Source organism: Onychomys torridus, chromosome 2, assembly GCF_903995425.1.
Source record: "Onychomys torridus chromosome 2, mOncTor1.1, whole genome shotgun sequence".
NCBI lineage: Eukaryota > Metazoa > Chordata > Mammalia > Rodentia > Cricetidae > Onychomys > Onychomys torridus.
Genome location: NC_050444.1, coordinates 156394215 through 156414767, shown reverse-complemented (window position 1 = coordinate 156414767; position 20553 = coordinate 156394215). Strand labels below are relative to the sequence as shown.

The following is a 20553-nucleotide window of genomic DNA, read 5'->3' as shown; positions in this document are numbered from 1 at the left end:
TCCACCAACTAGAGACCAAGCATTCAAACATATGAGGCTATGGGAGCCAATCTCATTCTAACCTTCACAGGAGGAAATGTCAAGTTTCAAGTTATCAATGAGAGACATTGAGGCTGGATGAGGTCATCAAGGAAAATAGTCTTAGAGACCACACAAAAAGAATGAAGATGGGGCAGACCATTGAAAGCTTTGAAGGAAGACTCTAACTCTCCTCAGAGCTAAAGGAGAAGAAGCCTGTCAAAGATTTTGTGTGGAGGTATGATTAAACATTACACAAGGAAGATTTTGGACTGCTATGGAGTCAATTGTCCAAGGTGCAGAACAGAAAGGAAATGAGTGAGGTGGTCCACATGAAAACCAATCAGGCTCCATTACTCTTGAAGGTGCTGGGAAACAGACACCTTCTGGAGATCTTTCTGCCAACAAAGGGTGATAACATTCTGAATAACAAATGGGAGAAAAAAGTCAAGAGACAGCCAGAAAGCTCAGCCTTGAGGAGGTGGGATGGTAGAAAACAATGTGTAGAGCCATGGATCTTAACCTGTGGATCACGACACCTTTGGGGTCAAATGACCCTCTTCACAGGGTTGCCTAAGACCATCAGAAAACATAGATGTTTACACTGTGATTCATAACAGTAACAAAATTATAGTTATGAAGTAGCAATGAAAATAATTTTGTTGTTGAGGGTCACCACAACATGAGGAACTCTATTAAAGGGCTATAACATTAGAAAGGTTGACAAGCACTGGTGTAGAACGAGGTGAGGGGGTGGGAGTGTTTTGAGGATGCCATCTGAGCCAGGGTCCAGGAGATCTTCATGATGGCATGCAGGAGATGTTTAAGCAGACATGGACAGTGGGAAGTCTGGAGCTCAGGATAAGAGCTGGTCCACAGTGCACAGCTGTGTGGGTTTTCCTAGGAAGCTTATACATGGAGGAGAGAAGACACCCCAAAGTGAGTCCCCAGTGCAGTTTCAGAGGCTGGTGTTGGAGATACCATCAGTAAGAGCAGGAGCTGAGATCTACCAACATTTCCGATAGCACTCATCTGGTTTCACTCTGCTTCCCATGCCCTGACCTCTGTGGTAACAGTCCCACCCACAGGAGGAGGCACTGGAAGGAGGGGGAGGTGGAGCAGTGAGGGCAGGGATGAATGAGTAGGAAAGTCTGGCCCTTGGTCCCAAAAAAGCTTGTGTCCAGTTCCTGACCCATAATACCAGCAATGTGACCATGCCCAGACGGTTTGATATCTCTGAACATTCAGCTCTTCCCTGTGAAATGGTTATTGAGGTACAGATGGACCCTTGGGAGAGGAAGGATTGTCTGGCATATTGCAGGACTTAGTAAGTGGTCTCACACAATAGCAGCCACCTGATCAATACTGAAAGGGTATCACAGTAATATGTCACTCAGTTTTTTGTGTGGAGAAAAGCCACTGGACCTCTGCCCCACGACCAAAAGCCTGTTAGCATGAGAACTTAGAACCCTGTAAGAGGGTAGCTGAGGGAGCTAAAAGGTAGTCCTCAGTGGATGTCACCTTCATTTTAATCTATCTTACTTGTTAACAGAAAGGAAATGCTTTACTTCATGAGTGTGAGTGTAAGCCATAGGAAAACCCCAAATGTTTTCTCAAGTGTTTCCTATTTCTTAATTTTTTGAGATAATTATCTTCCTGGTCTGGAACTTACTAATTATGTTAGGCTGCCTGGCCAGCAAGTCCCAGAGATCTGTTTGTCTCTTTGCCCAGCACCAGGATTGCATGTGTACCACCATGCCCAGGTTCCTCCCATCCTAAGGATGAGCTTTAGTGCACAGTGAGCACTTTATGGGCTTCACTATCTCTTAGCTCTACAGTTGCTTTTAAATATGATTTGAAAACTCATTTATTGCTAATCATAATGAAAACCTGAATAGCATTGGGTGAAAACCCAATGCTATGTGATTGGATAAACGAAGACGAGCTGTCCCTAGAGTGGAGTACTCTAGAGCCATTGAACAGAATTATGTAGATCTGTGTTTATTGACATGGAAACATGGCTGGGTTAAGATGGTAAGTAAAAACAGGGTCAGGAAGACAGCATCCAGAAGTACTAACAGAAATGGTCTCTCAATGGTTACATCATAGACCTTTTCTTGTTTTTAGGTTTTGTGAATTTATACAGCAAGCTTTTCATAACAATTAGAGGAAAACTTCTCAATATGGAAAAAATGGGAAAATATTAATTCAAATTTAAGAGCAAAAGCATACTAATATTTATTATTCTATAGTACTATTGTTGATCTTCTGAGAGGTCCAAGGTTTAGAATGAGCTTGGTGTCATGGGAATGTCCCCCCTGCAGTGAGGGGACAGGGGCGACTGAGCAATGTCTACTCCTACCCCATAAGGTTCTGAAGACTCAAAGTCTGAGTCCACCAAAGCACTGAAGTTTATCCTGAAAATCAGTGAGTTTGGGGAGCTTACATACAGAGCACTGGTGAGGGCTACAGGCAGGAGCATGGGTGACCTTAAATTAGCCATATGGGAAGTCTGTATCCCAGAGGGATGATGGTTTCCCTGTGGCCGTGAAGATCTTGCTCCTCTCCCAAGTCTGGTCTTGGGCAATTAAGGCAGAACTGAATACAAACAGCTGGGAGGAGATGGTGGGTACTCTGGGGAAAGTCCAATGACTTCCTTCGCCTTCTTGAAATTTCAACAGTTAACATGCACGAGCTTTTTCGAGCATGCTCAGATGGTCCAATGATGATGACAGTTACTCGTTTCAGAAGATGTTATATGTAACACCTGGCTTGTTTGTATGCATTTTCATTTTCCCTGCAATGTCTTATAACAGTGTGCAAATTTAAAAAAATCCACTTTGTGTAATGTGATACAGGCTTCCTGATACGTGTGCACATGTGTGTACTTTGGACACACATATGGCATCTAACCTTATTCAGTATATTGAGATTTTTGCTTTGTTTTATGTGTGTTTGTGTTTTGTCTGTGCACCATGTGCATCCAGTGCCTGCAGAGGCCAGAAGAGGGTGTCAGATATCCTGGAACTGGAATTGCAAACAGTTATAAGGGGCCACATCAGGGCTGACAATTGAACCTGGGTCTTCTGGAAGAGCAGCCAGTGGTTTTAACTGATGAGCCACCTCTCCAGTCCCCACTATATTGTTCTACTGGATAGTTTTTTTTCAGAGCTCTCCAGCACTATACATCCTATTTAGTTAACCATCTCAAGTCTAACCTTCCCCAACCCTCCTGTGCTGGAGCCAATGTCCATAAATGGTCTAGGTTTCTTTTCTTTGTTAAAGTGAAACATTTTTGGAAGATAAAGAACCCAGATGGCCTCATAGAGGATGGTGGAGCTCCTGGTGACACCATATGTTTTTGCTTGTGTGGCACAGTGTTTGTGCCATGTCCCTGCATACTTCCATTGCTCCAGTCTGGCTGGTGCTCAGCCTTCCCTGACCAGCTGATCTTTGGTAAGGGGTGGATGTTGGATTAGCATAAGTAACAGGTCAAGGTGACCTTCAGGGAGCTGGTTTTGTATCTTGGCTGACAATCTGTTCTCAGTTCCCAAATGTCTATGGCATGTACTCTTCTTCTTAGCTACTTTTTTTCTTTATTTTTTAATGTCTTAGTTATTTCTACTGCTGCGACAAAGCACCATGACCAAGGAAACTTTTAAAAGAAAACATTTAATGTAGGTGATGCATGACTCCAGAGTCATGACAAGGAACATGGCAGCAGTCGAGCAGGCGTGGTACCTGAGCAGTAACTGATAGCTCACATTCTGATCCATAAGCACAAGGCAGAGAGAGAGAAAGAGAGACAGAGATTGGGAATGGTGTGATCTTTTGAAACCTCAAAGCCTGCCCCCAGTGACACACTTCCTCCAAGAAGGCCACACCTCCTGCTCCTTCCCAAACAGTTCCATCTACTGGGGACCAAGCATTCAAATATATGAGCCCGTGAAGGCCATTCTCATTCAAACTACCACATTAACTGAACTAGAGAGGGGATCTTTTGTCATTTCCTTCTGTTCTTCTTCATTTCTCCATTTTTCTCTTTTGTCTCCCTCCCTCTTTCCTTTTTTCTTTGCTTCCTGGATGTCTTAGTTAGGATTTCTATTGCTATGAAGAGACACCATGACTACAGCAACTCTTACAGAAGAAAACATTTAATTGGGGTGGCTGTCTTACAGCTCAGAGGTTCAGTCCATTATCATCATGGTAGGACATGGCAGCATGCAGGCAGACAGGGTGCTGGAGAAGGAGCTGAGAGTCCTGCATCTTGCAGGCAACAGGAAGTGGACTGTGACACTGAACAGAGCTTAAGCAAAAGAGACCTCAAAGCCTGTACCACAGTGACACACTTCCTTTAACATGGCCACACATCCTAATAACGCCACTCCCTATGAGATTATGGGGGGCAATTATATTTAAACCACCACACTGTCCCTACCCTGACATGGCGTATGTATCTGTTGAAATAAGCAGTTGGATACTGCAGTAAATTGCTCACATAGATGGCTTTCCTAATGCAGGAACCACAGAAAATCTCCAACTCTGACAAGATGGCCTGTTGGCATTGAGCCTATAGCCTCAGAACTTCTGTCAGAGTCCGACCACTGTTCCACAGGTCAGGTCCTCTCCCATGAGCATCCCACTGGCCACCCTGACCTGCTCTGGAAACAGACTCTGTCTAGGGACTTCACAGACAAAGCCCAAGCATGAATTCCCCTCAAAGCTGAAGCCCTTTGACATCAGCTGGCTTCCTCTGAGAAGCCAAGGGGCAGCCATGCCTCTGTCCCCTGGTCTCTTACTGGAATTAATGGCTTTTCACAAATGTGCATTGAGTCTTCAGTGCCAGACTCTGCTGGTTGCTTTAATTTTCTTTAGATAAAGATATTCTTATGTATCTTAGGCTAACCTTGAACTCATTAAATAGCCCAAGTTGCCTTGAACTTGGAATCCCCCTGTCTCAACATTCCTGGTATATTGGTGAAATTATTAAGGCAACTCCACCTAATTAAAAGGGAAGTTTATTTTGTGGAGTAACTTAGAAGTGAAGGGATAAGTAACAGGGTCTGGGAAAGGTGTGATGCAGTCCGGCGGTGTTCTCTGGAGAACTCTGCTTGGTCTACCTCCAGCGTCCAGGATCCAGGAACCAAGAGAGCTCCCCCATTCAGATCTCAGGTCTTCAGGGTCCTTTCTCTGCTCTGCCTTATTGGCGCGACAGTTACCGAAGCCTCAATGGGGGTTGGAACTTCCAGATCAAAGCTGGAATGGTGTTTGGTGCCGGTTACAGTTCCTGCTCTCTCCATACCCCAACACCACAGCGCTGGGTCATCATGGATCTGAATACCGGGACCGTGGCAAATTCCAGCACCTCAAGGGATTACCCTTTTGGAACCTGGTTCCCTGATCCTTTTGTGGACCTACGTGATATAGTAGAAAGGGTCACTACACTGGTGATGGGGTTGCAGGTGTGAGTTACTATGCCAAGCTCTGTTCTAGCTACCTTGATTGGCCAAATACTCTTAGCCAAGTAGGGTAAATAGTAGCATTGTTCCTATGTTAAGGCCAGGAAATAGGGAGAGAAGTGGTCATGATAAACCCAATATAAGATTCAGAGTGAGTCCCAGGGATAGGATGAGCATTACATCATGGACTCGAGTACCCCTTGTTTAGCCTGCTTGCCATGTCTGTGAGCGAGAGCTACAGAGAGGGAACACAAACACACCACTGCCACAGCCAAGACTGCCGCAGACTAACCCCTGCCCCATGAGCCCTTTCTCTCTGTGGTTTCCAAGGAAGACACTCAGCGACTTTGCTGTGGGGAGTCCAGGGTAAGCAGGCTTCTGTAGAAGGTAGCTTCTCCCTGGTGGATAGGAGTTCTCAGATAGCCCAGATACAGAGTTCCAGGCAGTGAAGCCAGCCAAGGAAGGATGGGTAAGAATCATCTCAGGCCCAATACAGCTACTTATGCTCCAGGTAACTTTCTGAAGTGACATTTTACTGATGAGCCAGCACTTGGTTGGGTCTGTAGATAGAGATGCCATTTTCTTAGCCAGCAGCCCCAAGAGTGGCATGAAAGAGAGAGTTTATCTGAAGGTCAAGATAGAACATAATTGTAGAACTTTGCACAGTTCCCCACCTGAAACTAGTCGTAATCACTTAATGATAAAAAATCAGCATTGTGAAAGGAAACTATTTTATTAAATTAGGTATTTTGCATTTATTGGTAGTGAGAAAAGCATGTTTCATTAGCTAAAATCTAAGATAAATAGCAAGTGGCCTGCAAGAATACATTTTAAGGAGGGGTGGGCTATTTCTCTACAACCAAGTAGCTAATTAAAAAAAAAGTTGTAGAGCCTGTGAGATGGCTCAGTAGGCAAAAGTGCCTGCTGCTGAGGCTGGTGACCTGAATCACTTCTCAGGACCCACATGACGGAAGGAGACAACTGACTCCAACCATTTGTCCCCTGACCGCCATACACACACTGTGGCATGCAACCCCACCCCACAGACATACTACATAAGTAAGTGGATAAATGTGAAAATGAATCCTCTGTTGCACATAGGAGTGGTCTTCTTGGGTGAACCCAGTGCAGGAGAATGAGTTTGCACACAGTAGGTGGTCAGTAAATGCCTCCTCAGAGGGAGTTAACAGTATCAGAGATGAATGAGGTAGGGATCTCAGGCCAGATTCACATCTATAGATTTAAAGAAAGAATAACAGACCAAGAATCCCTGAGCCTTTAGGAAAGATGGCTTTCGGCAGAACCCAAACACCCAAACATTGTCCAATAATCCAATAGCCCCAGCTCTGATTCGATGTGAGGCAGAGTAATTTGAAAAGCCGTAATGCCAGTTCAGCAGCAGTGCAGCTCAAGGGGGATGGAGTCCCCATTACAATGACACAGTGAAGACAGCAAAGAATCTTTTGGTCCAATCAATTTATTTTAGTGTCCCAAATGTTTACAGCAGCAGGAGCAAATGTGATCACAGCTGCCGTTGTGGCCAGCCTCCTGTCACAGGGAGAAATGTATAGCCTTTCCTTCCCCACCAACCTGAGCTGCCTCCAAGAAAAGGATCAATCCATCTTCTCTAGTGAGGGGGCAGAGCCACTTTGGGGCTGCTTGTAATGGAAACCCAAAGAAAGAAGCCCCGCCCATTGTTCTTACAGCCTCTGGCTTTGAAGCCAGGAGATGGCTAGAGGTGTGATGGGACCAGTGACTGGCGTGTAACAAAGCAGAGGCAGACACTGCCTGAAACTGAATGAAAGTCCTTATGTCTGTCCCTCTGGTTCGCTCTTTATTTCCCAAGCAGTCACCCCAAACTACTTCACAAATCCATTGTCCTTATGAACAAGCAGCACACGGCTAATGGACACATGGAAGATGAGGCATGCCTGGGTTCATTTGTAAATCCATCCTCCAAAACAGAGGTCAAGAGATGGTGATGTGGTTAGCCTAGGTGACCTTTCTTTCATAGGAGAGCTGTCTGATCATGTGACTCTTGAGGCTCTAATGTCTTTAAAGTGACAGATACAAACCCAGATGAAGTCATTCATATTCAAAAACTGGGTAAGATTATTTTTTCCTAAGGACACAGATTTGTTCTATATTCTGTACAAGCTTCTCTTTTCTGGGATGTATCTTATTCCTGTAAATGACAAAAAGAACCAGTATTGTATGTGGTCAGATAGTCTTAGAATTATCAAGAATTTGAATTGGAGAGATGGCTTAGTATTTGCTGCTCTTTCAGAGGACCCTAGATCAGTTCCTGGCACTGTATCTGGTGGTTCACAATCACCACTAACTGCAGGGGATCTGATGCCCTCCTCTGACATCCATGGACACCTGCACACATATTACACACATGCACAGACACACAGACACACACAAACACAGACACACACACACACAGACACACACACACACATACAAATAAAAACAAAATGTTAAAAAATTATTGAGAATTAACAAACAAATGTGAATAATGGTTTAATTTCTGAAATTAAAGCATGCTTTATTACTATACCTAGAATTCCCTCACTACAGAGTTAATGAGCATGGACTAATTTCTGGCAATATATGCACAGCCACAAACATGGGGATATGAGCCTAGAGCCTCACACATCAGTTAGGTGCTCTACCAGGAAGATCCTCAGTCCCGGGAGAGGATTTTTCCACAATTAAAGCTCTTATGGTGGATGAGTCTCATAGGAAAACACACTGTAGCTCAGTGTTTTATCAGCCTGTGGAAGACAAGGGTGGAAAAGAGGGAGGTATGGGAGAGTGCCAGCTGCTGTAACAGATAAACCCCAACATTACTACTTTGTGACCCATGTCGGCTTCTTGCTGACACTGTATCCAGATGCTGATTTTATAGAAGTTCAGGTGAGCATGCAGAGGTGACTCTTTCTGCCTTGTGGTGACTGCTCCACATTCAGCCAGGAGATGGAGCAGAAGGTGAAGGCAGCATTTGAGAGAATGGTGAATTCTGTGCCTGGGCATCCATCATGTCTTCCACAGTTGGCTGACATCATGGGAAAAGTGCCACCGTGGCTGGAAGATACAGATCAACTGGGTTGTTAAGAATGGAAGGACACAGGTTTGCCAGTCATCCGGCCTAGTCTCTGGTGTGGGGACAAAGCCCTTGAGGGTTAATTAGGAAACTGAAGCTTGAGCTAAGTCAAGCACCAGAGTCAGAGAAACTTGTGAAGTGGCTAGGAAACTGCGGCCGCCATCAGCATGAAAGTGTGGTGTAACACAAATCTTAAAAGGTCTTATTAATAAAAACAAACCCAGGGCCAGGTATTGGGGTGAGTTCTGAAAGATCAGAGAGATAGAACAGACCATAGCTAACCTTACCTTGCCAACTTCTCAGCCGATCCTGTTTCTTCAAACTGGAAGCCTCTGAGTCCTCATCCAAATGGATCTCAGCTGAACTGGTGCTCAAAAGCCTAAAAGCTTAACCAGCCTAGTTCCTGGTCATCACACCTTATATACCTTTCTGCTTCCTGTCATCACTTCCTGAGATTAAATGTCAGTGTCACCATGCATAGCAGTTTCCAGTGTGGCTTTGAACTCACAGAGATCCAGACAGATCTCTGCATCCCAAGTGATAGGATTAAAGGTGTGTGTGCCACCGTTTTCTGGCCTCTATGTCTGTCTAGTGGCTGTTCTGTTCTCTGACCCCAGATAAGTTTATTAGGGTAAACAATATATTGGGGGACACAGTATCACCACATTGTCGCAATGGTCATTGTCTCTCAGCCCTAGTCAGCAACTTTATATTTCTAAATAAACTTGAAGTTAATTATGAAGTTTTAGTTATTAATATTTTGTATTTAGTGTATGTATATGTGTGCTTCTCTCTCTCTCTCTCTCTCTCTCTCTCTCTCTCTTTCTCTCTCTCTCTCTCTCTCTCTCTCTTTCTCTCTCTCTCTGTGTACATCCATGCACATGTATCTATGGTGCGTCTTCACACATGTGCCATGGCACACACATGAAGGTGAGAGGTTAACCTATGGAAATCCATTCCACCACATGGGTTCAGCTGATCTAATTTGGGTCATCAGGCTTGGCCAGCCCCTTTGCCCACCAAGCTGTCTCCCCAGCCCTGTGATTTATTTAACAAGAAGAACGCATTCCAGTGGTGAAAATGGGGTTTTATAGCAACTTTTCTTGGACATATTGTCCTGTTGAAGAATGCATCTGTCTAAGTAAACTGCCATCTAAGACAGGTGACAGTACCCCACATGGCAATATCACCTCATCCCCAAACCCAGTGACCAACAGTGGGGTGACTACAGCATCAGATTTCTACTCCCCTCTATCGTCACTTCTCCAGTAATATGACCACAAACAACAAAAAACAAAAAAAACCTGGAAGCTATAGATGATCAGTCTCTCACCCCACCTCTTTCCTGACTTTCATTGCTGATTTTTTTAAAAGAGAAATGTAAGTACCTCTAAAGAAAACACAGCTCAATTATTGTGTGTTTCCACTGCGTTTTGAGTTTTGAGTTTCAGTCAATAGCAAGAGGTAAAGTTCTTGTTCTGCCTGCTCAGCATTCACCACAGTAACCTCACCATGCCAGCAGATGAAAGACTCAGAAAACAGATGTTATTTTCCAACCAGGCTATTTGGTGATTTGACGCCTTTTTCTGAATGAACGGTAATAGCTCTGGGTCTGCAGGGATTGGATCCCGGCCCCTTCATCTTCAAAGGAGAAAGTTGCACTAACAAGGACATTTTTGGCTTGTTCTGAAACACAAAATGATTTAGTATTATAACCTTTAGACATTCCTTTTGTGTATCTCTTGCTATAGCTTGGATCTTGGATTCCCTAGTCCCTCAAGACTGTGTGTAAAAGACTCGGTTCACAGGGTGTTATCTGCAGAAGATGGTAGGATGTGGAGCAGGTGAGGATGTAGTATGACAGATGCTTACACACACACACACACACACACACACACACACACACACACACACACGTATGTACTCCAGAAATGGAAACCCTTATGGACCAAAGTAACAATTGCACCAAGAACCAATTTGATGGACCAATGAGTTTTTATTGGGGTTACTAGGTGGGGTGTAGGTGAGGGGTCACTTACAGGATCAGGGAGGACTCATACCAGCTGTGTCACAGAAACACCCACCATGACACAGAGGACAAGTCCTGAAAGCTTGTAGCCCTGGAACTCTCTGCACACCTCTACTGTCTAAATCTCTCTGTCTCTCTGTCTATCCCACCCCATCCCAGTTGGACTAGTCAGAGTCCCCTCTCCTAGGTACCATTACTCATTTGTATACTGCTAAGGAGGGGTCCCCAAGGACTGCCCAAGCTTCTGTGTGACCTTTTGTTAACTTCCTGAGGCTCATGAGCTTCCCCCTCCCTCCTGGAGGGAATGTTTCAATTTGGAGAAAAATGCCATCTAAGGGGAGAGGGACTAGAGAGAGGAGGTTCTTATGTCATTCTGTGGGAGCCCTTGAGGCCCTCGAAGAGGGTTGGGGAACCACAGCCCCCTCCTCTTCTTCTTTTGCTGGCTGGATGGCAGTGTAATTGGTTTCTTCTCAAATCTCCAGTTTAGTTAATTAAAATGATTTGTAAGAAATATGACACAGTGTAGCCAAAACAGGGTTTTCTCTACAGGCAACAGTGCTTGTGCATAGAATCCTATTAACAAATGCCTATATCTAATTATGTCACTCAAAGGTCCCCTATGCCTTCCTAATATGATATAATCCCTTGACAGGCCTCAAGTAATGGGGCCAGTTGATTATGAGCTGAAGTCACCAAAGCTCATAATTACCTTTTCTCTTTGTAAGTTGATTAGTTTGGGTCTTTTGTTGTAGCAATGGAAAGCTACCTGACACCTACACCATTCTTTAAACTAACAATAGTCATGAGTATTTTTCTGTATCACTGACCAGTTTTTAAAACTGAATTTCAGTGACCATACCTCATGCCACCACGTGGCTGTACTGGCATTTAGTAAGCCACTCCCTATAGTGGGATACTAGATTATTTCCAGACTTTTCTTTGCCCTAAATAATACTGTGATAGATGATGTCTTTGGGTGTATTTCTAGGTCTTTCCTTACTGTAAATCAGTCCGGGAAATATTAAAAGGTCAAAGGGAATGAGTGCCCTTAAAGGATCTTTTGTTTGCTTATTTTCAATCCTTAACCTAATACCATGAACACAGTTGCTAGTCATGACAGCAACTGTCTTCATAAAACCCCAGCACAGTGTGCCTTCTAGTGTTGCCGTGGAAACCAAAAATAACAATGGCCAATCTACAGACAGGCTCCATCCCTCCCTCAAACAGTTCAACCTCACTCACAGCTGTAGTTTGGAAATAGAGTCATGTTATTGGCAGGTTGTGGAACCTGTACATGTGGAGCCTAGTGGGAGAAAGGTAGTTCAGTGGTCACCTGCCTTGAAGGGATTCATGGGATGCTAACCTCTGTCTCTCTGCTTCCCAGATGTATAGGGTGAGTGGATTCCTACACCATGTACTCTGACTGGGATGTCTGCCTCACAAGAGATCCTAGTGGCTGTGGGCGGAGTCCTGCAAACTGTGAGCCCAAACAACTCTTTCCACGGCTGAAGCGGGTTACTTCAGGTGTTTGTAACAACCTGAAATAACCTAGTGTAAAAACCACTCTTACCTAAGCATGATGCCCATTACTTGTCTTTATTTTAAATTTTGATATTTTGTATATTGTATGCTTATTTTACGTTAGTCTTAATTTTCAAGACCCATCAATATGTTATTCATTTTGCTTAGTGAGATTTCTTTTTTGCACGGGTTGGGGTGGGGTGGAGAGCAGAGCTGGAGTGAGTGTCCTTTTTACTTCATCCTAATCCTGTGAATTGGAACATTCTAGAATCTGTAGCTGGAGAGCTTTATTTCAGGTCCCACTAAGCCCTAGTAGTCCGGTAGCCCATTTATAAAATAAACACACAGACGCTTATATTATTTAAACTATTTGGCCATTAGCTCAGGCCTGTCATTGTCTAGCTCTTACTCTTATATTTAGCCCATTTTTATTAATCTATACTTTGCCATCTGGCTCGTGGCTTATCTGTACCTTACATCTCACTTGTCATGGTGGTGGCTTTCCGGTCTCTCTTCCCCAGCCTTTACTTCCCAGAATTTTCTTTTCTGCTTGTCCTGCCTATACTTCCTGCCTGGCTACTGGCCAATCAGCATTTTATTTATACAGAGCGATATCCACAGCAAGAATCCTAGTGATATGGAATATCCTGGAATGCCCACTGACATTTTAATAACTAAAAGAAACACCTGAATGTACAGATTAGCAAGCTGATAAAAGATCAAGGGCCATTAAGGACTGGAGGCCCATGAGACCTGCTGTGGGTGGTATGCACATTTATTGTATCTAAATGGCTGAAAATGGACAGAGCAAGGAGGGCCCACAGCAGCTGATGGTGGATCACAGAAGCTCAGAACCTGCTTTGAAGCTTCGGCAATAAGCAATAAGCCCTTCTGATACAAACACTTCACCAAGATTCCTCCTGAGATCTCCATCTCCTCCCATCACTTAAAAAGACCATTTAGGGGAGCTGTGTGCCCTATTAGTCACAGCTTTGATCTTTCGAATCTAATCACAGCCTCACAGAACACCCACGCTGTTTGTGCTGTTTTATACCAGAGCAAATGAAGATTATTTCTGCACCCACCATGAGACTCCTCCATCCCCTGGTGTGGAGGAGACAAAGGCTAATGGTTACTGGGAAGCTAGTAGCTGGGGTTTAGAGTGCAGCCACCTCCATTTAGAGACCAAGGTGTCATTTGGGTCCTGAAGATGAATATACATTTGTCACTACTAAATGCCCTATTTTAAAAAAAGCAACAACAACAGCAAAAAACTGTTCTCAGATAATTAGCAATTAAGGTCATTTTTTTGCATTAAATAATAACTCCCTTTTAGGGACTACTCATTCAAAATATATTGAACATTTATCATGTTGTAGATACTTCAGTTAGTCTCTGAGTTTTCAGACAGGGGCAAACAGAACAGTCACTCTTGGAAGTGACAGCTGGGAGGGTGAAGGAGACAATAAGCAAAGGATCCCTTTGTGATTACAGATGGTGAGGGATATAAGAAAAGAGCAGAGGGCCCAAGTGGAGCCCAACAGCTGGCGCTCTGCTGCCGTGCTGCGTTACCTTTTCATCCATAGAACAAAATGATATGGATCTCATGTCTTACATTTAACCAATGGGAAATGAATGAGCGGCCCAGCAGCATGGCAGGGGGCACCCAGAAGTAAGTAGAGGGCATAAGCTTCCATCCTGAGAGTCTAACCGTTTTTTAGTCAACCTCTGTAGGAAGCACAGAAGTCTTTGTGCTCACAGCAACTGAGTCATGTTGAACCGGACTGCCTTCTTACCTGACATGGATCAATCCTCTGCTGGCCATGCTGGCTGCAGAGACACTCCCCCACCCCTACCCCTACACACACCAACCTCTACTCCACGCCATACACACTTCCTGAGGGTCTGTGAGGTTTGTAACTGATATCACTGCCTCTTCATCTGTGAACTTGGAATCTTGAGAACTGGACACAGAGTCCAACAGGACATCACAACACCCTTCTGGGTAAGCTGTCTGGAGAATGAAGGAGGACTTGACACATGATGGCAGTGCTCACCTGCCTTCTCTGTTCTCCTCTCCTGCACATCATGCCAAACACCCATCTAGTCAAGTCCAATCTATAATGGCCCCTCTTACGCCCAGAAGAAAAGCCCAAACCTCTGTGCTGTCTGGCCTTTTGGTTTCAGAAGGAACACAGGACAGCTAACTGTAGGACTGTCATTGCTACCCAGCATCTCTGCCTCCTACTGCCCCATCACAGCAAGGAAAGCAAAGAAACCCAGCCAGAGTCATCCCAGACTCTCCTAGATTGAAAAACGAACTGGAAGCTACTGGCTGTCACTCAATTGCTAGGTGGCTTGTTCCCTTCTCCCTAGTACAACAAATAAGGGCCTGGCCCCAGAAGATTGGAGGTCCCATCCCTGGAAGTATCAGAACCAGGAACAAAGGGTTTCTATCACACCCAGTCCCTTCTAGCTTAAAGCAAAGCCCCAAGTCTTCTGGGCAGCTATAACTTTAGGAAAAATCTCTCAGTCAATTCACAAAGGAATCTGAAATCATAGTATGGTTTTCTTTCAGGAGATAAGGACTATAATAAATTAAGGCACAAGTGTGAATTTAAATAAGCAGGTGATTACTATAGATAACCATAAAACAAGTGCAGCCTCATATGTGTGCCACTACCAGCTCCTTATCTACATATCTAGACCAAAGTTCCAGTTCAGAGACAGTGACTATGTGTTTGGAAAAAGGAATTGGGATTCTCCAGATGACAGCCTGATACTCATTATGTGTTTGCACCTGCCCAGGTGTACCCATGCAAAGATGGCCTATGTAGACCTGTCATATCCACAGCAATGACAGACTGGACACCAGGCTGGCCTCCTATTGGTGCCTACTGAGGACTGCCTGTCTAGATGAGCTGTCACTATTTGTGAGGCTAGGGCCGGTGGGTGATTAACCCTTAGAATGCATGGCTTCCTCTGGTGTCATTTTATCTTCTCCTGCTTTTCTTGTTATTTAGGAAATGTCACAGGTCGGCTCTGAGGTCATGATGGGATGGGGCTGGTTCCCGTAGCCTAATGAAGGGAAAGATTTGTGGTGATCCTACATAGGGATGCCCCCCCCTATAGTGGGGATGGCACAAGTATGGTGGGTGGACTCTGAATCTTCTCTCCAAGTGATGCCTTCGTGAGACTTGTCTTGGTGCCGATGAGCAAACATTTGGGTCTTAGACAGTAGTCCCATAGCAAGCTTGAAAATGATTAAGATGTTTTTGTTTGTGTGGGCCATTTTTATCAAAACTCATGACTGTTCTAGTTTTATTTCTGTCACTGTGACATGGTGTCCAAAAGCAACTTAGAGGAGGAAAGGGTTTATTTGGCTTACACTTCCAGGTCACAGTCCATTACTGTGGAAAGTCAGGGGCATGAACTGAGTCAGAAACTTGAAGCAGAAACTGTGGAGGAATGCTGTTTGCTGGCTTACTTTCTGGCTTACTCACAGTCTCATGCTCAGTTACCTTTTTGTACAGTCCAGGACTACCTGCCTAGGGATGGTGCCACCCACAGTGGGATGGGCCCTCCTGTTTCAATTAACAATTAAGACAATCCTCTAGAGGCCTGTCCATAGGCCAACCCGATGAAGGCAAATCAACTGTAACACTTGCAGGTGATTCTAGGCTGTGTGGAGCTGACAGTAGACACTAACTATAATAGCAATTAAAGCTGAAGAATTTGGGAACACTTTTTGAAGTGAGACTCCACTTCATGCTCCCCACAGAGCAGATGAATAGTTTATTTAGAGTAAATAATTACCATCTACCTTATGTTAACATCAATATTATGTGTGTGAAAAAAAATCACTACATCTTACTAAACGGGGAATATAGAGGAATGATGTCATGGAACAGTCCTGCTGGTCTTTTCTGTGTGTGGCTTAATGGAGGGCAGATTGTGCCCTCTGCCTCGGTTCCCAATCTGTGGCAATTGATGGCATCTTGTTGACATCAAACTGGAAAATTCCACTGTACACTCCTTGGAGAATAAAAGTGAAGAGGGTTCATAACATCCCAGGCTGATTATAAAATCAGCCTTAATCTCATAATAGATGAAGACCTGAGAGACACACGGTTCCCAGGTGACACTTTGAGAACTCCTGTGGCATGGCCTTAACCAAAATCCTTTATGCATCTAAGTTGGAGAGAATTCTGTAGAATGTAGTCACAGGGGTTATGGATTTATGCAACATTGTCATCATCACTTTATAACCAGTAACTTTCCCTTTGAGTACAGAAAAATGAGATTAGATGATAAATTAATGGCCAAGAACTGGGTGGCGTATATAGGCTTTAGAGAGGTGGGGATGACTGTTGAATGGCAAGGGTCTGGTCTGTTGTTAAACTCTGTATTAATAGCTAGAAACTGGCCAAGGCAGGAGTATTTACACCAGAGAAATAGGCGGATGGAAGCAGCAGAGCCTTCCTTTCCTCCCCCCTCTCTTTCTTCCCTCTCCCTCCCTCCCCCTTCTTAAAAAAGTTCCTCTTTCTTCCTTTCCTTCCTTCCTTCCTTCCTTCCTTCCTTCCTTCCTTCCTTCCTTCCTTCCTTCCTTCCTCCTCCTCCTGCTTCCTCTCCCCCTCCTCCTCCCTCTCTTCCTTCTTTTTCTTGGTTTGCACAGTTAATTTTTCTTTGCTTTGTGTGTGTTTTACATTTGCTACTTGAAAGCTGAGTTTGCTGTTACAGCCACAGCTCCTCTGGTCTGAAACCTAGCCTGATTACATGTTTCCGCACCCAGCCTGGCCCTTTGTTGGCATTTGTGCTCTTCTCTGTGGCTTGGCTGCCCCGGCACGTGGAGAGTAGAAGGTATTGGACAGCCTTGGCTGCTGCCTCTGCAGCGAGCGGCTGGCCACAAAGATTTGGGTGAAATGGTTCATGAATACAATATCCCTTTTCTCATTAAACTGAATCAGCCCCGACTCTGGTCACACAGGCGCTTGGCACTCTCCTGCGCTGGCTTTGACTAAGATGTAGAAATTAATGGTTGCTCTGTGGTTTGGGGAGGGGCAGGAGCTGTGATTTACAGACCTCTCTCTTACCATCTGTTCCCTTGCTTCAAGGCACTGCTCCTTGCAGCCCGAGGACATGAAGGAAATTATGTTAAGGGATCACAAATTTTCCTTAAAGTTTCATTTTCAGAAAAACAGCAGAAGCATCCCACGAGATAAGCATCTCTGTTTTTATTCGTGGAGGTCAGTATAGCAAGAGATTACAGCCAGGAAATGGGGGTGGGGGGATTTTGTAGGTGGGTTTGTTTTTAATTAAGACTTAAATGATGGTTCTCTTCAAATGGAATGGAGAGTGACTGTAGCTCAGGTGGGAAGTTGATCAATTTTGCAACACAGAGAGACATTTCATCATTTTTGCAACATCCTGGCTGCTAGCAGGAGAGCAAGAGCAGGTGGCCCCCGCTGGAGGGATTCCTCTATACCTTGGCAACGGGTATCACTGCCAGCCCAACTCAGGCAGCCCTGCTGTTTCTAGCTTCCCATCCCTAGGAACAAATCAGATTCTGTTGTCTGTCCTGTCTAGTACAAAGTCTTGTGACTCTTGTTCTTTGAAGCTTCCCAGGGGGTGGGGAGATGGCTCAGTTGGTAAGGTACCTACTGTGCAAGCATGAGGACCGGAGTCTGGATACCCAGCACCCAGGTGAAAGGTCAGTCAAGCACACCCATGCATGTGATCTCAGTGTGGGGAGGCAGAGATCCCTGAAGCCTATTGGCTAGTGGCTAGTCAGCCTAACTGAATTGACCAGTTCCAAGTTCAGTGAGAGACCCTGTCTCAGAAAGAGGAAGACACCCAGCAGCAACCTCTGGTCTCCATGTGAACTTGTACACACACACACACACACACACACACACACACACACACACACACATGCTCTCTGTCTCTCTCTGTCTCTCTCTGTCTCTCTCTGTCTCCCATGCATGAGATGGGCACATACATGGAAGCATTTTGGAAAAATCCACCAATGCTTAGGCCTCTATATGCTTTGCTCTTGTATTATACTAACAGAAGAAAATCCAGTGTATACAAGGAATTAAGGGAAACACCAGGAATTGGCTTTGGTGGCGGGGAAGGGGGAGGAGGAGTGGGGGAGGGATGCGAGGGGGAATCTGTGGTTAGTACGTAAAATGAATAAAAAAATTTAAAAAAAAAAGAGTTCTTCCAGGATTTCTTCAAATAATGGATTCCTCTAATGCATGGAAAATGACACTTGGGGCTGGGAAATTAAAGGTACTTTCTGCTGTTTGGGAACAGGTCTGTCTTACAAAGAAGGCTGCATACCTGTGTCTCAAGTTAGGGAGAGCTCTCTTTGATGCACACTTTCAGTATTTATTTAAAGTCTATTGTAGCAGATTATTTCTTAAGCAGATGCAGAAACTTACTTTTATATTCACAGTACTCATATCTTCTTTTCCTTGTGTGTTCATGAACATATGTGTATGTGTACATGTGGATGCCTGATGTCAACACTGGGTGTCTTTCCTAATCATTCTCCATCTTAATATCAAGACAATCTCTCACTGAACTCAGAGCTCACCAATCTGGCTCAGCTTGGCTAGAGAATGAGCTCTGGGAACCCATCTGTCTATACTTACCTAGTGTTGGGTTTTTTTTGGTGCACACCGTTGCACCCAGATGTTTTGCAGGGGCACTGAGGATTCAACTCAGGTCCTCATGTTTTCTAGGCAAGCACTTGGTGACTGAGCCAAGTGTCAGGAGCCTGGGCATATTCTAGGGGCTGACTCAGTTTACCAATGTGTATGTGACATATGCAAAGATCATAAGGAATACATGGAAGGGTTGGGCTGTTGACTAATGGAAGAGTGTTTGATACCAGTAGCTTCAGTGTGGAGTCAGGAGCTCAGAACTGAATGTGTCAAATGTGGGATGCTTGGAGGACATAAAAGGGAAGCTGGACTCTCCAGGCACCTCCATTGCATAGTAGTGACTGCTTGAGACCACAAGAGTGGATACACCATCAAAATTCTGAAAGGAAGTACAACAGCAATGACCTTGTCCCGGGACACAGCTGTGCTACAGAGCCTTGGCACTTGTGCCTGTCTCCCTCTACAAGGAACAGTGTCTCCAGCACTGCATGGTTTACATGTCTTCTAACTCACTAACTGTTAATCTTTGGACAGCCTCTCTTTGACTTCTCTGCAAGGCCACCCTTCTATGTCTTGCTTCACCCCACTCTCTATTTTTTTCTACTGAGTGTCCACCATTACCTATCATGCTAATGCTCATGTTTTGTTGATTTGTTTACAATCTATCTGCTTCAACTCAAGGCAAGATCCTGCTAGTGGAGTCTAACTGGTTTGATGCAGTCTTATCTACTACTAGGAGTTTCTGAAACATAATATAGCCAATATGTATTTGTTGAATCAATTTAAAAAATGCAATTCTCAGGAAGCCCTCAAATGTATTTCCAACAGTCTCAACCTTCCCACTTGATTCCTTTCAGTAAGTGCTTCTTAAACACAAATAATAATAACTACCCAGAGATATACTTTTTAAAAAAATAGGTGTTCTAAAAATATTTTTTATTTATTTTATATGTGCATGAGAGTGTGTGTGTGTGTGTGTGTGTGTGTGTGTGTGTGTGTGTGTGTGCATGAATCCCATAGTTCACACTTGGAGGTCAGAGGACTGGAGTTGGTTCTTTCGACCATGTGGGTCCCAGGGATGACTCATGTCCTCAGGCTTGGTAGCAGGCACCTTTACTCACTGAGCCATTGAGCTGGCCCAAATAGGTGTCTTTGAAACTCATGTTCTCAACCTCCTCTCAGAAACATGCAGAAGTAGAATCACATGGTATAATGAGGCACTGTAGTGTGGACAATTAGGGGTGAAAAAGGTAGACTCATTGGGCTAGTTCCTAAACATGGGGTGCAGATAAATCAGGCCCAAATTGCTGCACCAAGCACTGGAGATGCAAAGGGGGTGTGAGATACAAGGGCTTGTGGGTAGGAGAGAGCAACTAAGAGCTCAGATAATGTGTTGTGTTGGCTGCAGCAGAGAAAACCCATGCAAAGAGAACGTTTTAAAATATCCTTAGGCCAGGCAACCTTTAGGAAGAAGAATGTGCCTGGGTTTGTTTGTCAAAGTGTTTAGCAATCTTGTGTTTGTAATTTAAGGACTCCCAGAGTCAGGTGTTCACAGTGTTCATCACAGAAGCCACTTCCCACACTGGGAGATTTGAGATGCTCGTGGTCTGGAGTGACAAAGCCTTTCAGATAATTACTGCAGTAACTCTTTGTATTTTACACCCATTTGTTAGGGTGATGCGAGGCCGAGCGAGCTGGGGCTGTGTGACTAACAGTCTATGCTTTCTACTTTGAGGCTGTGTCAGCAGA

The 20553-nt window shown here is 44.5% G+C and overlaps 1 protein-coding gene across 1 annotated transcript in view; it reads left to right on the top strand.

The window, feature by feature from the left end:
- LOC118578213 (putative uncharacterized protein C1orf196) overlaps positions 1-12056 on the top strand; it is a 275201-nt gene extending 263145 nt beyond the window's left edge. Inside the window, exon 3 of the mRNA XM_036178951.1 lies at positions 12000-12056. Within this exon, the coding sequence (XP_036034844.1) occupies positions 12000-12038 (39 nt within the window). The 3' untranslated portion in view covers positions 12039-12056. The remainder of the gene's footprint in view (positions 1-11999) is intronic.
- Positions 12057-20553: the final 8497 nt, after the last annotated feature.